We start from the raw sequence: 18,145 nt of genomic DNA on the forward strand, positions 1-18,145 counted from the left end.
GACTATCTCGCTAAGTTCCTGCAGGTCACGGACTGTATCTTCTATTTTTGATTCATTCCCTAAATTGCCAATTACCTCTCACTATATTTGTGGGCTGGCCTTATTAGTTCCATTCATCTCCTGGGCTACCTTCATTTTCCTATATAGCATGCTTTTGAATTTCCTGATGTTCTGTTTTCCTAATTCTCTTAAGTTTATGCAGGAAATATGAACCAGTTTTATTTTTATACTTAGCAGATTAAATTTAAGAAGGAAGATCTGCTTAAACACACCTGAATGTTACTGAATTACTTTTTTTGATTATTCACATGAATGGTCCTTCTTCATAGGGCAGAGGTTTGAGAGGTGACTCAATTGCATGTTTACAATCTCACTTGAGTACCGTACAGCAGCAGGGTTGCCCTTAGCCCTGAGGTGCATTTTTGGAGAAACAAGAAGTAGTTTAGTCATTGATGAGCAGTTCTAATTCCACCTAACTACTCCGGGGCCTATGTTGCTCTCTGGGACCTGTCCTTCAACTTAAATCTCAACTTATCACCCAGAAAGTGAGTAAAAAAAATGTCAGGTAGGTAAGGTATATATCTCACATATCCACTTGGCCAGCTTTGCAGATATTTTCATTTTATTTTCAAAATAAATATTTGAGATTACTAAGACTTATACCAATTTTTATTAGATTAAAAATTGTATGCATTTATAATGTAAAACATTTTGGAAAATATTGTTTTTCCTGTATCATTTCAAGAACTAAAAATTATATTCTGTGCTGTTTGATTCTAGCACATAGAGTTTTAGTGCAATATTAGATAAGTTTTTTGTTATTGTTTCTGTTTTTAAGTAAGGTAGTTCATTTTGTGTATCAGCTAGTGTCAGGGAGAGACAGCACATTAAAGGTATTTTTCATTCCTAACAATGCAGCCGCTGTAACATCATTAGAAGCTCATTGTAACTTTATTATTATTATTATAGTGAAAGTTGCTTATCCCTTAGAGTTTATTTGAAACCCTCAATATAATTCTTTTTTGCCACAAATATGCTGCTCAGTAGTGAGTCTTGAATATTCCAATGATTTTAAGATTTTAATAAGATTCCTTATTAATATTTTGTCAGTTGATGCCTATATTTTCTTTTTTATAGGAGAGACGATAATAAAGACATTGATTCAGAGAAAGAAGCTGCCATGGAAGCTGAAATTAAAGCTGCCCGAGAAAGGGCCATTGTCCCTCTGGAGGCCCGAATGAAGCAGTTCAAGGACATGCTGCTAGAGAGAGGGGTCAGAAAACAATCTTTGGGGGAGATATTTCTGTTTTGTATAAGTAATATAAATATGTCTTGCTAAAAGGTCAAATCTAAGGTTAGTGCTCATGTTGTGGGGGGCGGATAAGGGAAGCCTGTCAAATCACTGTACTCTTTCAAACAGCCTTTTTCCTGGCTAATATCATGTTTAACTAGATGCCATTTTACTGTCCTTTTAAGTACAAATAACATTTAACATTTATTGGGTCATTAAATTTTGGTGAGTAATATAAGACGAATATTAACATTACAGAATGGCGGACTACACGGAATAGGTAAGGTATATGTGATTCTTTTAATATCTACAGAATGGCTTTTGGTTAAAGGAGAACTGGTACTTTATGATATTACTGTTAATGAAGCTTAATTGAGAAGGGATTTCAACCTTTTGATTATATTCACAGATTCATTTGAGTAAGTAAAATTGTTCAACTTTAAATCCCAACATTGTTCACAAGGTTGGAGCAAGCTTGGGAAATCAAAATGCAAATCTTCAAGGCTTTTTCTGATGTACTGATTTTTTAAATGTCACACAGTAGTGGTTATTTTAATGAGTAATTAAGTGTGTGTTATTTCTATATAATATAGAAATGTTCAGAGCCAATTAGTGTGGAAGTGTGCTATTGCTAGCCTCCCACTGCTTGTCATTTATTAGTGATGGAAACGGCAGTATGGTTTTTATTATGTGTCCTTTTTAAGCAGATGTCCTGTAGATTTCAAGCAAAATTATGTGACCTTTCTGTTTTTAGAGCCAACTTAATTATGAGGCAATACATTTTTTTATTTTAAAGGTGTCTGCTTTTTCAACATGGGAGAAGGAGTTACACAAGATAGTTTTTGATCCTCGGTACTTATTGCTTAATCCAAAAGAGAGAAAACAGGTAAAAGGAAAATAACAGTATTTAAGTAATGTATATCCCTTGCCAGCACAATTTTTTAAATTAATTAATTAATATAAATTTATTTATGGCTGTGTTGGGTCTTTGTTGTGGTGCGCGGGCTTCTCACTGTGGTGGCTTCTCTTGTTGCGGAGCATGGGCTCTAGGCATGCAGGCTTCAGTAGTTGTGGCACGCGGGCTCAGTAGTTGTGGCTCGTGAGCTCTAGAGCACAGGCTCAGTAGTTGTGGCGCACGGGCCTCGTTGCTCCGCGGCATGTGGGATCTTCCCAGACCAGGGCTCAAACCCGTGTCCCCTGCATTGGCAGGTGGATTCTTAACCACTGCGCCACCAGGGAAGTCCCCAGTATAATTTTTATATTGTAAGGAATAAAGTACGATCCTTTTTTTTTTTTTCTAACATAGTACTTTAAGAACAGTTTCATACCTTAGAACATAGTGATCCTTTGTGTGGACATTTCTGCCTCAGAACTACTTGGATTTTTTTGCCATTGTGGACATGGCTTTGCCTCATGCACATTTTGTCCTTATGCTTCATACATACTGATGTTATACCAAGGTTTCAGGGTCATTTCACATGCATTTATTAACTTAGTTTTTACTGGTTAAATGATGCAAATTTAGAGTAGAAAAATAGCAAAATACAGATGAGTAAAAAGGAATAAAACCTACCTCCAATCCTTCCCAACTGATAGGCCCATTGTTGAACACTTGACCCATCCCAACTGTTATGTGCTAATATACATATACATATATATGTGTCTGTATTGTAGATAGACAAGACTCAGCGTGTTTTTATCTCACACATGCTACCCACACAAAGTCCACATCTATTAAGTGGCAACTGTTAAAATGTCTTCTCATTGTAAACTTAGAGTAATAATGGACGCTTCAAGGTCTCTACTGAACTAGGATTATAAGAACTAGAGTTAACTTGTTACTGAGCTGCCATTTATTTCCACGATGATTCAGTGACACATACCATCTCATAGTGATTACTGCTTCCTCTAAAGCATTGCACACTTCCAACTTATATAATTCCTGAATTACCTGGGCCACCCTGACACTCATTTCTGTAAAATGGTGAGTATGTCGAACCACTTGCTATAGTGCTGTTGAGCTACACGATTTCATTTGGTAGAAGTAGTGTCCATCTTCCATATTTATAATTTAATTGTTGTAATAATTCTCTGCACAGTTTGTACCATTATGCATGTAGGTCTAATCATAGACATTTTATGAAGAGATGAAAGTTACAGTGTGCCAGACATGTATTTTAGACTCATAATAGGAAGACATGACTTTCCATATGTATTTGCATCTGTGTTTCATGCACTGTAGTCTTTTTTATTTTAAACTATTTGTGTGTGATGGTCTCATATTCACCTCAGTTGATGGCCCTATCAAAACCTATAAATTAGCTTGATTCTTTACTTTTCCCCACTGTGCATTTCAAGTCTTATCAGCAAAATCTATCTCCAAAACTTTTTCTAAATTATTTACCGTTTATTTACCTCTTATTTACCATTTCTCTCACTATACCCTAATTCAGGGTACCATGGTCATCTGTGTAGCCTCTAATTGATCTCCTTGCCTCCTTCCAGTCTTGCTCTCCTCTGTAGTCAAGTTCTTTTTCCACACAGCAGCCAGACTAATTTTAAAGTTTGACTGACAAATTAAGGCAGTGTTCCCTTGCTTAAAAAATGTGCATTGCTTACTATTTCATTTAGAGTAAAATTGAAACTCTTTTTCATGGCCTATAAGATTCTACATACACTCATGTCTGCATACTTCTCAAGCCTCTTTTCTTATGTTCATTTATTCTAGCCACGCTGGCCTTGATATGCCTTGGCCAATACAGGCATATTCTGGTACATATTAGTCCCTTTTCCTGGAATGTTCTTCCCTTAGGTGTTTGCATAGCTGACTAAATCATTACATTCCGATACTTGACCAGGTGCCTTCTGATTAACCTGTCTCTTTGCCTTCTTTACTTTCTTTTGTAGCACTCAGAATTCTATCTAAAATTATCTTAACCATCCGTGTTTTCCTACCACAGAGGGCAGGAACTTTGTTTTGTTCATTGTTCTGTATGTGGTGCTTTAACCTGAATATCCCTGAAGACTTTTTTAAAACTTTTATGACTTACTCTTCATGGCACTGAGTGTTGCAGTTTCTGAGTTAAATTACAAGTGCGTATTGAGAACTAAAATTCTTTTTTAATTTTGAAGGCATTTTATAAGCTGGTGGTATTATTAACTCCTTAATAGAGTTACAGTTAGAAAGAGAAAAAGTATCAAGCATTATTCTGTTTTAAATAAAAACTCAAAGGTTCTCATACTTTTTGAGTAAAAGTCTTTTTAAAACTGAAGTATAAGGAATGAGGGAACGTAAAGCCAATTGTATTGGGAGGCATGGCACAAATAATTAGGAGAAACTTGGAAGCATACCAGAATTTCTAATTTTCTATGAGATGTTCATCTCAGAGAGTGAATCCTAACCTTGGTGTGGGATATCCTAGAGGAGAGGATACGAAGTTTTTTTCAGCTTCTGAAAGGAAACAATATAAATTCACTTGGCTTTTATTTATAATTTAGTACTTTTACAGGTAAGAAAGTATACACTGAGATAGGAGAGGGGTTGGAAACAACACTCTTCCCCACTTCTGTCAGCCTGCAGATACTTTCATGAGCTACTACAGTGCTATATTTAGGTTTTGAAAATGACCTACATGCCTAGCAGGGGACTGGTGAGATAATTGTATATATTTCTATATAGCTTTTAAAGATTTGTGGATATATATGAACTTACCTGGAAAGAGGTCTTAAGTATTTAGTTAGTTAGTTACGCTGGGTCTTTGTTGCGGCAGGGAGGCTCCTTAGTTGCGGTATGCGTGTGGGATCTAGTTCCCTGATCAGGGATCGAACCCGAGGTCTTAAGTATTAAAAAATAAAAACTTTTTCTATTTTACCTTTTTCCAAGATGTGCATGCACATTTTTAAGGGGCCACAGAATTCTTTAAGATATGTTTGGAAAAATATTAGAGTGTTTTATCTTCCAGAAGACATTTCTTTCAGAGCCTTCTGACTTTCTTCAGTCTGGACTGGTTGCCCTCTACACCTGATGTACAGCTGTCATTTTTGAGGATGACAGCTCTTGATCATCATCCTGGGGATTCCTTCATCTCTCTTTTTTTGTGGACGGGGGAGTTTACCTGTCTCCTGCATTGTATGTCGTTTCTTTCTTGGTTTACTCTCTTTTAATGCATTCCATCTCTGTAGTAGCTTCCTGAGAGAACGTGCATGGGAAATAAATTTTTGAGGCCTTATATATTTGAAAACACTTTTATTGTACCCGTATTTGGAATTGTTTGGCTTGCTAAGGAATTTGAAGTTGGAAAATCTTGTTCCTTCAGGATTTTGAAGGCATTGCTCTGCATATAGTTTTCAGTGTTATTTTTGAAACTTCTGTTTATTACCTGTTCCCTTGTATGTGGACCTTCTTATTTTTTCTGTAACATGTAGGATCTTCTCTTAGTCTTCAGTGTTCTGAAATTTCATGGTGATTATGTATGGCTGGTGGAAGGGCCCTTTGTGCTAGGCACTTGGTGGCCCTTTCAATGTAGAAACTTTTATCTTTCAATTCTGGTAGATTTTCTTGCATTGCTTTTTTGATTTGCTTCCAGCTGCTTTATTTTTCCATTCTGGGCCCAGAGCATTTGTGCTCTGGGCTGGTCCTCAGAGTTTCTTATCTTTTCTCTCTTGTTTTCTATTTCTGTCTTTTAAAAAAATTTTCTGGATGATTTTCTCAACTTTATTGTCTAATAACCCTTCAGTTAGATTTTTTATTTTCTTTGTCACGTTTTAGTAGTTCTTTTTTTGTTCTTTGAGTTTTCTTGTTTCATGGTTGCAATGTCTTAGTTTTATAAGATTGTTTAGGATTTTTTTCTTATTTTTCATTTTCCTGTATAGTCTCTCTTTCCCCTAAGTTTTTTCTGTCTTGGCCTCTTTTTTTCATGTTGGAGAGTATCCTTAGATGTCTTTGTGGACCCTAACTGCTAATGATTAAGAACAAGGCACTAAGATGCTATTTGGGCATTCTTAGCATCTGGGTGGGCTCTCATGATTGTTGGCCTTACTGTAGAACAGTGGTTCTCAACCAGAGCATTTTTGCCCTAGGGGACATTTTTGTTTGTCACAACTGAGGGAGTGCTGCTGGCATCTTTTGGCCAGGGATGCTGCTGAACATGATCTGGTCCAAAATGTCAAAAGTGCTGAGGTTGAACCCACGCACCCACCCCCCCCCCCCCCGCCTTGCTGTAAGGTGGTTTAGGCTGGTTTGTTGAGATCCTATAGAGCAAGTAATTTTTAGGCTGGTTAGATCCTGGATAAGGACTTTTAGTCTCCTTGCTCTTGCTGCATTGGTTCTGAAAGAACTGTGTCTTGATATGTGGTATGTAACTGCTTAATTCCCTGTTTTCTCAATCTGGTACACCTCATTCTTAATTTATGTTCCCCCAGACCAGAGACAGTGTTTTGCCTTTTAGAGCAAGGGTCAGAAAATTTTTAACATAAAAGGTTAGATAATAAATATTTTAGGTTTTGTGGGCCATGTGGTCTCCGTCATGATTGTGTAACTCTACTGTTGCAGTGTGAGAAGACCCACAGATTTATGTAAAGGAATGAGCATGACTGTGTTCAAATAAAGCTTTATGGACACTGAAATGTAAATTTCATTTAATTTTTGTGTATCATGAAGTTTTCTATTATTTTCCCCAACCATATAAAAATATCAAAACTATTCTTGCGCTGTAAAGAAACAGGCAACAGGCCAGATTTGGCCAGCAGATCGCGATTTGCTAATTAACCCTTGCTCTAGAGAATAACCCCTTGCCTTACTGAGTTTTAGGAGTGGCAGTGCCCCAGATACATAAAGTTGGCAAGGAGGATCTAGTGATTAAACTGCTTCTTAAAAAGCTTTATTGTAGCATTACCCTATCCTCACTTCATGGGTATCTGGTGCTATCAATTCTGGAGCTGTTTGAGAATTCTCTAATTTAAAAAATTGGTTACTTTGTTTTCTTTTTTTTTTTTTTTTTTAATTTTTTATTTATTTATTTATTTATTTATTTTATGGCTGTGTTGGGTCTTTGTTTCTGAGCAAGGGCTTTCTCTAGTTGTGGCAAGTGGGCGCCACTCTTCATCGCGGTGCGCGGGCCTCTCACTATCGCGGCCTCTCTTGTTGTGGAGCACAGGCTCCAGACACGCAAGCTCAGCAATTATGGCTCACGGGCCTAGTCGCTCCGTGGCATGTGGGATCTTCCCAGACCAGGGCTCAAACCCGTGTCCCCTGCATTGGCAGGCAGATTCTCAACCACTGCGCCACCAGGGAAGCCCTACTTTGTTTTCTTGACTGCTGGTTTAGGGTCAGCTTTCTTGTGTCTGCCAAATCCTTTATCACCTCTCCATGTGCTTTTCAGCTTCCAGAGTTGCTGATTCTTTTTTGCACATTTCTGTGTTCTTACTGGTTTGTGACTTAAAAAGTTCATCATCTTGACTATACATTATTAAGTGGGAAAAAATATATAGAATATGTGTAAAGCAAGATTACATTTTAGGTGAAAATAATTATGTCTTAAAGATAAGCAAAGAAATAAAATATAGGTTCCATATTGTTAATGTTTTTTGTAGAAGGGATTTGGGAAGACTGATTTAAACATTTTATATTGCTTGAAATTTTAAAAGTAAACCTGTATTCAATTTGTAATCAGAGAAAATGAAAATTAAAGGGGCTTTTAACTTTTATTCTGGAAGCCTAAACAGAGGGCGTGTATGCTTGTGTAGTTCTGTCAATTGAAGCTTTAAGGTGAGACTTGCTATAGATCGTCTGCATATAATTGAGTTACCTATGATTAATATAATTCTCCTATTTTTGGACAAAGATATTGACTTAGTATTTTTTTTAATAGATTCTACACTTTGGTATTTAGATTACCTATATGAAAGACTAACTTGTCAAATTGGTTTATTTTTGTAATAGGTATTTGATCAGTATGTAAAGACCAGGGCAGAGGAAGAACGCAGGGAAAAGAAAAACAAAATAATGCAAGCCAAGGAAGATTTCAAAAAAATGATGGAAGAAGCAAAATTTAATCCAAGGTATATGGTTTATTACTATCAAATATCAAAGTATGTATGTATTTTCTCCTAGATCAGTTGAATATATATATGTGTGTGTACACACACACACACACATCTTTTGGACTTCTGGACATGAAAAACTTCTTGTTTCATTATTGGTTTCTGCCTTTCTAAGAATCTTCGTTCTTTGGAGGGAATCCCTGGTGCTCTATGAGGCATTGGTTTTCAAGAAAAGGTACCTTTGTTTTAAAAGCTTCCCTCTGAGAATAAGTTTCCTTCTCTGGAAACTGGTAAATGATTAAATATCTGTCCCTGTCTTCTTAAAGTTTTACACATAATGAATTGCAGAGTGGGAACATTATTTTGATTGAGTTGAAGTGGTGAAGGACCTTCCATTTCAAAAATTTCTAAGTGTCTAGATGATTGTCTTGTCTGACATTTTCATTTAATTGTTAATATATATTGAATATATGTAAAGGACTAAAGAAAAGGAGACATTTTAAACTTATGTGCTTAGCATTATAATAACAATAATAGCATCAGTTATTGGATATTTTAGATGTATGAACTTACACATATATGCAGTTAAAGTACATGCATATGTGTATGTATATCATCTCATTCAGTCTTCAAAACAACCAGTGTGATTTAGGTGCTCATATCCTACCTATTTTACAGATAAGGAAAGTAAGATATATGCAAATTAGGTAACTTCCCTGAGTGAATGTGGGATTTCAACTAGGTTCCAGTATTACACAGAATAGTCAAGACAGGGAGAATCACTTTCTTGTAGAGATATTAAGTTGCTTTGAATATACCAGAACATGGAGAATCTCTAAAACTATGGGGTAGAATCATGGAGTCTCTGGGTTAAATGGCACTTTTTATAAAAGTTTATCTTGTTTAAACAGTTATTTTTGTCAGTAGAGACAGGGAAGAGTATTGTTGTTTGGAAAAGTGGATTTGGTACACTTTTTCAAAAGTGTATATTTGAAAAATGAGAAACTTAACGGTGTTATTAATACAGATTTCATAAAAGCAAGCTGAGTATTTGTGAGCATAAAGAATGTAACATTCTTCAGAGGTTAACAGAGTTTCAGACTCTCCAGGGGGTCTTGGGCTTTTTCTTAATCAAAAGGGTAAGTTCATGGGTCAGTGTAATTGCAACTGGGTTATAAAAGACGTTTTGGAAGGCAGTTGAGGAAATTGGAACATGAATTGGTATTATATAATATTAGAGATTAGTAATTTTCTTGGATATTGTGGTTATGGAAGAAAGAGGATTTAGTCTCAGGAGATGTGTGCTGAAATGTTTATAGATGGAGTCTCATGATGTCTATAGGTTATTTTCAAATGATTCAGCAAAATGTATCTATAAAAACCCTTTATGGGTCTGGGAATAATTGAGACTCCAATGAGATTTCTCTTTTGTGGATTTGAGAAATTAAGTCTTGCTGTATCACAGTACCCTACTGATATTCTTTTGGGGCAGATAGAATTGTTGAAGTGATCTTTACTATGCAGGTTGCTTCAGAAAGTAAAGCCATCAGGCACATAACTGGAAGTCTTAGCACTTGGGGCATTGTGCTGTATTGCTAAATTGATGCATTTTAATACTAGCATAGAGATTAGGACCGATTTTAGTAAGTAGTAGAAAACAAAGAGGAAAAACTTAAAGTTAAGAAAATACCGTCCATAGACCTACTTTGAATTGGGAAAAGGCCACTGGCACAAAGTTCTTCAGTAGAGTTCATAGATATAAAACACTGGAGTTTATTCCAAGGGAAAGAATGACTGGGGAGAATTACCTAACTTTAGTGCCTGTTTCTTCTATGTCTTTTTTCTTTTTTAATGGAAATTTCAGGTATACCTCCTATGGTCAACTCCGAGTCACTATGCTCTTTCCCATCCCCTACCACCAACCAACTATCCACCTCACTTTTTTCCTGCAAAGGATTCTTATACCTTGTCTGTTATAAAGTAGCATTTTTGGAATTAAAAGATGAGTCATATGAAAACATCTGTATGGGAATCTAATGCTAAAACTTCATTTTAGTCTCTTCTCGTAAAAAATAGATATATTTTACATATTTTTTAACCTATTTTAAATAATATAAATATGTATAAAATAATTGAATTCTCACTTTTATACATTGATTTTACATTTTAAAAAGTTTATTTAATCAGTAATAATTGCTTTTTTTGTCTTAAAATTATAAAGCAAGGTATACTTAATTTATCATGAAAAGAAAATAGATTTAATGGACTACATATGATCCCTTTTCTGGGGTATGCATTTTTATTTTACCATATAATTTTATTATGGTTACATATCCATTGTATGTATATGTATGGTTACATACCCAGTTTTGCAATGTGTCCTTTTGTTAAAAATGTTGAATTAATGACGTTAGATATTGTGAGTAATACCAGTTGCATATAAAAAGATTGTTAGAATCTGGCTTTGGTGAGCAAAGCTTAAAAATAGCAAATGTTAGCAGTGAGTAGTACGCCTAGTCTTCAGTTGATGTTTTAAACTCTAAATTCTAAAGTTAACCAGCCAGTTTTTTCTTGATAATTAAAGTAGTAATTTAATCTTTGATTTAATACCTAAGAGGAGATGTTTTATTTTTGAATTGAGATAAGTAGTTTTATAGGGGAAAGTAAGCTTTATTTTTCACCTCTAAAAACATGCTAAATATGGGAGTGTTTATTATAAGAGTGAATTCTTATTATATAAGGTGAAATATATCCAAATATATGAAAGCATTATAAATGCCTTTTATTCATGAAGAAACCTTTTTAATACTTAGTTTCATTAGCCCTCATAGACCTTAATTTTCCATATCTCTGCTGAAACTCCCTAATTGTTCATCCATTAAGATCATGTTTTAAATTCTTTGAACATATTTTTTAATTCTTCCAATATAATTGTAGTAGTTTTAAAGGATTTGTCTATACCTAAAACAACATCTGGGCATCCTGGGATAATTTCTATTGGCTTAAAATTTTTTTTTTCATATGGATCCCATGTTTCTTTGTATGTTTAGTGATTTTTAATTGAATATTAGAAATTGTGGATAATAGGTAGAGACTCGAATCTGTTACCTTTCTCTCAAGAGTGTGTATTCTTATTTTAGCAGGCCAATTACAGGCCAGTCACTTTAATTTTAGGTTTGATTTTATGCTTTGTTAGTATGGATCTCAGAAAGTGGAAGGTGTTTTTGTCAAACTTCCGACTTTGTCTCCCTTGTGAATCTTTTGTGGGCTTTGTTGTCTTAATATTGTTCTTTTTCCAGCACTACTCAGTGTCTGGTATCTCTTTTTTGCTCTTAAGCATGTAGCAGTTTGGTACCGGGAGTGGTCTTTCTGCTGGTTAATAGCTTGGCCTTGGCTGTCTACTTATGCATGAGGGATTACAAAATGGTATTCTTCTGGGGTAGTACCCTCTTTCTATAGCTTATTCCTCTGCCATTTTAGCACCGAAACTCTGATCTCTGCTGCTTCTAGCTCATTGGGACCACTGTACTCTGCTTGGACTCTACCTCTTTGCATTTTGGGAAATTGTCCTGAGGCACAGTGCCACGGGGCTTCTTACCTCAGTCTTACTCTACCTGTTGTCCACTGCTTGAAATCAGTTGCCTCATATATTTTGTCTGGATTTATAGTTGCTTATGGAAGGAGAGCTAATTCAATAAGAGTTATTCCACCATGGCTGGAAGCAAGAATTCAGCCTCATCTTAGGGTGGAAATAGATGGACTCTTTAAGTCTTTTGAAGCACACAAATTCTTTGCTCTCAGATGTCTATCCCCCTAACATCATGCTGATAGTATACAGATCTCTAACCACATTTTCACTCTTCAGCCCTTTTCACTCCTTTCTGTAGGCAGATGTTGGGACTCATTGTCTTGTTGGCACATATTCTTACTGGGAAGATGGTATCGTCTGCTATACCTTTCTACAAGTAGAAATAGCTCTACCAAAGTTAGCACACTTGCCATTTTGTTACAGAGCTACTTTTAGTGAATTTGCAGCCAAGCATGCTAAAGATTCAAGATTCAAAGCAATTGAAAAGATGAAAGATCGAGAAGCCTTGTTTAATGAATTTGTGGCAGCTGCAAGGAAGAAAGAGAAAGAAGATTCGAAGACCAGAGGTGAGAAGGTAAGATGGTTTTAGTTCCAGTGGTGTGATTGATGGGAGTGTGAATGGGAAGGGACTGAGCTGGTGCTGTGTTTCTAATCTCATTCATGGGCATAAATAACAGGACCCACATTTATTGTTTAGCTTTTTAAGTTAACTTTTACAGTTGTTTATAATATCACTTTACTTCCATAATGCATACATTTTAGTAGTGTCACTAAGCTGCATAGATTTTCTTTAAATTTTATTAATACTAGGATGCGCAGTAAACCCAGAACTGGTTATTAGGCCTATCTATTCACTGGTGCCTGCCTAAGATTTCAAGGTTCTTTATAGGTAGTAACATTTAAGTTTTTCAAAAAGCTTCTTTATATTTTTTGCCCTCTAAAAGATAGCACTTTAGTGACTTTCTAATCTTTTAGTAAACATATCTTACATATGAATTATTGCTTATCAGAATTAAAGGTCAGCTATTAAAGATTAATGAATTCCAAATGTCATTTGATAGTGGTGTCAGGAGTGGAGAGGAGCTCACCACTGAGGAGGCAGACTGGTAGGGAGGTGGCACCAGTGGTGCGTAAACCATCAAAACATAACAGCCACTCTCCTTAGTGACCCTGTCTGCTTTGTGAATAGAGAAAAAGAACCTCTGAAGCTTTATCATTCTTGACATTTAAAATTGCCTCTTATTCTAGAAAGTTAAAATATTACAGATTCTATTAAGAAATGTTGTTATGGAAGTAACACCACTTTTGTTGGGAGGAAGCCTCTTTCATTGAAAATAGCAACAGTATTAGGTGAAATAACTTTTGTCAGAAATAACTGAAATTTCCTGATTATCTGATTTATTATGCTTCAAGGTAGATTTTTCCAGAATTATTTCACTGTTGACTGTCTTTGGTAAATGATTATGCTTCTCAGAGGAAATGTGCAAGGTTGAGTTCTGCATAAACATTTTGACTGTTGAATTAGAATCATGTCAGTGAATTGTTTGCTACTTTTGACTTTTAGTAAGAACCTGTTTTTTTAAAGAAAACCAAGTAAATAAATGATTGATATCGTATGATTGCTTTTAAACAAATTGAATGTTTTTCTCTTTGCATTTGTAACTGATGTTCTTTTTCTAAACACTTTTTTTGGTAATTATTTTATGTATTCTGTTTTATAACAAGTGGATAGGCTTTACAGTTTTGTGCTGTGTGGCCTGTCAATCAGTTTGGTCTGAGAGCTGTCAGTCACTGCTACGCAAAGTATTATGGGATTCTCTAGTGAGGAAAGCATTGATATCTCTCTGTGTGGTCACTTTAGCCTCCCACAGTTCCGGTACATTACATTTTTTTTAGTCTTTTTCCTTATGAAGTAATGAGAGTTGTGCCCAGGATGTGTTAATTAAAATAAGAAATTAAATAGACATTACATCTAAATAAACTTAATATATTCAGCTTTACTTTCTTTTGATTGTAAAATTTGAATTCTCTAAATTAAAGGTTTATCTTTGTACTATTACATTGAAAAAAAAGGAAATTACCAAAGTAAAACTTTCTCAGTCAATTTAAAGAATGAAAAATCAATTGCTAACTAGGTTATGAAAGCAGAAATCTTTGTAAAGGTTTAAATGTACTTTTTATACTCAAATTTTGAGAAGTATCTGGTTAATGAAGTTTTATCACTTCATGACTTTCACTGTGTATTTATTTTTATGAAGTACATTGGCAGTACATTTTTTAAAAATGGCATTTTAGCTATGTGTAATTGAATGGTAAACTGGTATATTGGAGTTTCTTTGTTCTTAAGATTCCTAACTGGTCTTTGTAACATTGAGACAATTGAATCAATAGCTGAATAGTAAAAATTTAAAGCTAATTACTTGCTGAGTCAAAAACCTGTGAAGGGCATTGACTTTTGGTGAAATCCTTTTTTTTCCCTTTAGGAGGCATTTTCAAGCTAAAGGGTGCAATCATCATTTTCATGTAGCTTTTCACTGGTAGTTTTATAAAAAATGCCCCCAAAGCTGTTTTATTGGACTGTTTTGTTTACCAAAGTAGCTACCCTCTAGTTTTTGTTTATTTGATTATAATTTATTATTATTATTATAACCAATTTTTATTAAATTATGTTTCAAATAATTTATTTTTTGGAACAACAGATTTGAAGTTGCATATAATGGAGTTAATCCTCTTATGACGTTGGCATTTTTCTCTCTTCCCTCTCTTTTGAATTAGCTGCTGAGCAATTTTTGTTTCAGTACATTAGGCTGAGGAAACTATTTCTCCCTTTTTAACTAAACAGCTTAGTTGGTAAGGTACTTCCATTTTTGGAGAGAAGAAAATAGGGACAGTAGGACCTTGAACTGTTGCTAATGGAAATTGACATTTATGCAGTTGTTAAATAATTCTCATATAAAAAGCAGCTTCGGTAAGCCATTTGTAACCTGTCATGGTAATATCTACAGTGAAAGAAGTTAAATTTTATTTAAAGTTCACTTTGTTTATACATCATATATTTTTTTAACTATATGATAATTCTTTATAGGCTTCATGTCTAATGTTTGAAATATTTTTAAGTTAATGTATATTCTTATGGCTTAGAAAGGTTCCTATTTGATACAGCTTACATGTTTCATTTAACGTAAATTTTGCCTTCTAGTTATCCCATGCATCTGGGAATTTGGTGTTCATTGTGTCAGATACAAAGTTAGACGGATGAACAGAAAAGTAATGTTACACCGCTACCTCAAGTAGTTTCTTTATTGCCATCTAGAAATATTGGGCTTATGAGTTATTTCTCATTAATCCAAACAGTCAAGAGCCAAGTTAGGTGAGTGGAGAAATCCACAGCTGAATAGCTCATCTTTTAATAAGTTCTCTAATGCAGAAGCTCTGTTTTTTATAACCTTACAAGTGTTTTCTAGAAAGGACATTTACCTCCCTTTTAATCCTCTATTAGGAGAAATGAGGTTACAGTGAGAAGTGAGAGGGTTGAAATAGGCAGAAGGAATGATTCATTTATTTTGTGCCCACACAAAAATTCTGATTCCATTTCTAATTTCTCATTCCCTTGGTCAAGTAGGAAGGCAACATGTTTAATTCCTATGGGGAGGAGAGGTTCTTGACCTGGTCAGAATCCTCTGTTGAAATGACTTTAGCTACCTCGGAGGTCTTCCCTGGTAGCAGTACATAATAATTTAAATGCGACTGAATTTTAGAAGAGGTCCTCAAAGTGCATAAAAACAAATGCCTTGTTTATTCTTTTCTTCTCTTATTAAAAAGGTAAAATTTTTAACAATTCTAACAAATTTTTCCAGTTTTAACAATTTGGAAGAGACGTTCTAAGTATTGTATATGTTGACACTAAAAGGTTAATATTATTTAATACCTTTAGAATAATGTTACTAACTTGGTACTTGATTTGTTAAGAACGTTAATTTCATTGACACTTATATTCTGGTGAAGGCATACATGTTTAATGGCTAAAGAGCACAGGAAATCTGAATGTAGTGGTTTTTTTAGAAATGACTAATTATGACCATCGAAATTCTATAATTTTCTTACATATATATAAAGGTAAAAACATTGCTCTTTATTAAAACCAAAATGTAAAAGTTTATTGTTTGTTTGTTTTTACACATTTGACAGTATCATTTCAGATTTGTAATGAATAAGACTTGCTCTTTGTGCTCAACTGGTTCTAAATTCCCCTGTTAATTTTAACAAACAGTTTTATTCATCTACTTTTAAAAATATTCTTGCTATCTTGATGTTAAAGTATTTTTGCCATTAGTTCATAAGCCTGAATCTTATGGCAAATGGCAAATTCATATTCTTCATAAAAACGTGGCAGTTCTGAGATCAAAAGTTATAAACAACCTAAAAAAGTTGTTTCTATATTTGAATAATTTCATTGAATATGATTTATTTTGAATTTGGTAGATTTTAAATGAGAGCCTGTATGTGTATTGATTTTTATATTTCTCGTAAAAGAGCAATTCTGATCTTCTTTTTTACTAAAATTCTGCTCTAACTGCATTAAAAAAGTTATTCTCATCTTTAAGGTAAGTGAACTTTTTTTCTAGTTGTAAACATTTATATATGAGGAATTTCTTATGGCATATTGTTTTCCTCCCACCTCACACCTGTTTTGAAATACAGATAAAATCAGATTTCTTTGAACTATTATCTAATCATCACTTGGACAGTCAGTCTCGATGGAGCAAAGTAAAAGACAAAGTAGAAAGTGATCCACGCTACAAAGCAGTGGATAGTTCATCAATGAGAGAAGACCTTTTCAAACAGTACATTGAAAAAATAGCCAAGGTAACCATTGTGTTTACTCATATAGTAACCATGGAATAGTAAAATTCTTAATTGCAGTATAAAGGCATTTGCTACTGTTTTGGGTTTAGAATTTTTCTTGTTGGTATTCCTAATAGACTCTCTAGTAGTTGACTTTGAAATGAGTGTTTAGGTATATTGGTTAAAAACTAGGTTTGAAATTTTGTATTTGGCAAACTAGTTATTCTGTGGAGGCATATTTTGATGGAGTTAGTAAGAAGGTTAATGTAATTTCACTTTTACAGAATTTAGACTCAGAAAAAGAAAAGGAGCTTGAAAGGCAAGCCCGCATTGAGGCAAGCCTTCGAGAACGAGAAAGAGAGGTGCAGAAGGCTCGTTCAGAGCAAACAAAAGAAATAGATCGAGAGAGAGAACAGCACAAACGAGAAGAAGCTATCCAGAATTTCAAGGCTCTTCTGTCTGATATGGTATTACTATTTTGCTTTTTTCTCTGAAGTACTGGATATTAGAAATCTATTATATTACCTCATTAGTGGACATTTTAATATTCTTTAAATTGACTCAGAGATATAAGTTAGTAAGTTACCTATAAAGTATTTTTAAATTGAATACTTGGTATTAACACCATTAGAATAGGAAAACCCTAGTTATTTAAAATTTTCAGAGGTTTGATGTTTTGTATGAAAATTCATGATCTTTTAGTCTCAAAGTTTTTTAAAAAATTTTCCTTGATGAAGTCATCTTAAATCATCACACTTGCATGTCATAGTAATAAAGTGTTCTGAACATAAGTTCATCTTTTGATGATTTGGGTCATCATTGTGATGATCAGTTATTGTACATGTAGACAGTATGGAATGTAGGACTGGAGGTGTACTGACCCCTGGGATTTTTTTTTAAAATCCTTCTGTATTATCCAGGGTTGTTGAGGTAGGTAGGGTTTTTTGTCCCTACACCGAATGCCCCCAGACCACTCTGCTGTTCTACTTGTTTTTTCCTCTTCTCTTTGTCACTGTCTCTCCTACTGTTTCTTTTCTTTCTTTCAACAAGGCTCTTCTCATCACTCCTGTTGCTTCTTCTGATTTCTTCCCTTGCTTCTGCTGATCTGTTTTCAATGACTTTTTTCTGTTCTCTGGACAATTACAGTTGTTTCTTGTTTTCTCTCTCTGCCTCTGCTTCCCCCAAATTCATCCTCTTTATTGCAATCACAGAAGTCTTTGTAAAAAGCAAATCTGGTGATCTTGTCACTCTCCCTGTTACTTGAAGAAGGTTAAGGTCCTCCCTACTTCTGGAAGTTGCCTACATTTCAAATTCAGTTTCCTTAGCATAATATAAAAAACTGTTCATTCCTTGACTTCCTACCTTCATATTACCTTATC

At 34.6% G+C, this 18,145-nt stretch overlaps 1 protein-coding gene across 9 annotated transcripts in view; it reads left to right on the plus strand.

The window, feature by feature from the left end:
* TCERG1 (transcription elongation regulator 1) overlaps nt 1-18,145 on the plus strand; it is a 59,106-nt gene that overhangs the window by 35,290 nt on the left and 5,671 nt on the right. For all 9 annotated transcript variants that reach the window (XR_011073118.1, XM_068536118.1, XM_068536119.1 and 6 more), the window contains 6 exons: nt 1,138-1,273; nt 2,088-2,177; nt 8,232-8,350; nt 12,345-12,495; nt 16,623-16,787; nt 17,051-17,233. Coding sequence is in view for 8 of the 9 variants with exons in the window: in XM_068536118.1 (XP_068392219.1) it covers nt 1,138-1,273; nt 2,088-2,177; nt 8,232-8,350; nt 12,345-12,495; nt 16,623-16,787; nt 17,051-17,233 (844 nt within the window). In the remaining variant the exon portion in view is untranslated. The remainder of the gene's footprint in view (nt 1-1,137; nt 1,274-2,087; nt 2,178-8,231; nt 8,351-12,344; nt 12,496-16,622; nt 16,788-17,050; nt 17,234-18,145) is intronic.

The sequence above is a fragment of the Eschrichtius robustus genome, chromosome 2, assembly GCF_028021215.1.
Source record: "Eschrichtius robustus isolate mEscRob2 chromosome 2, mEscRob2.pri, whole genome shotgun sequence".
NCBI classification, from domain to species: Eukaryota; Metazoa; Chordata; class Mammalia; order Artiodactyla; family Eschrichtiidae; genus Eschrichtius; species Eschrichtius robustus.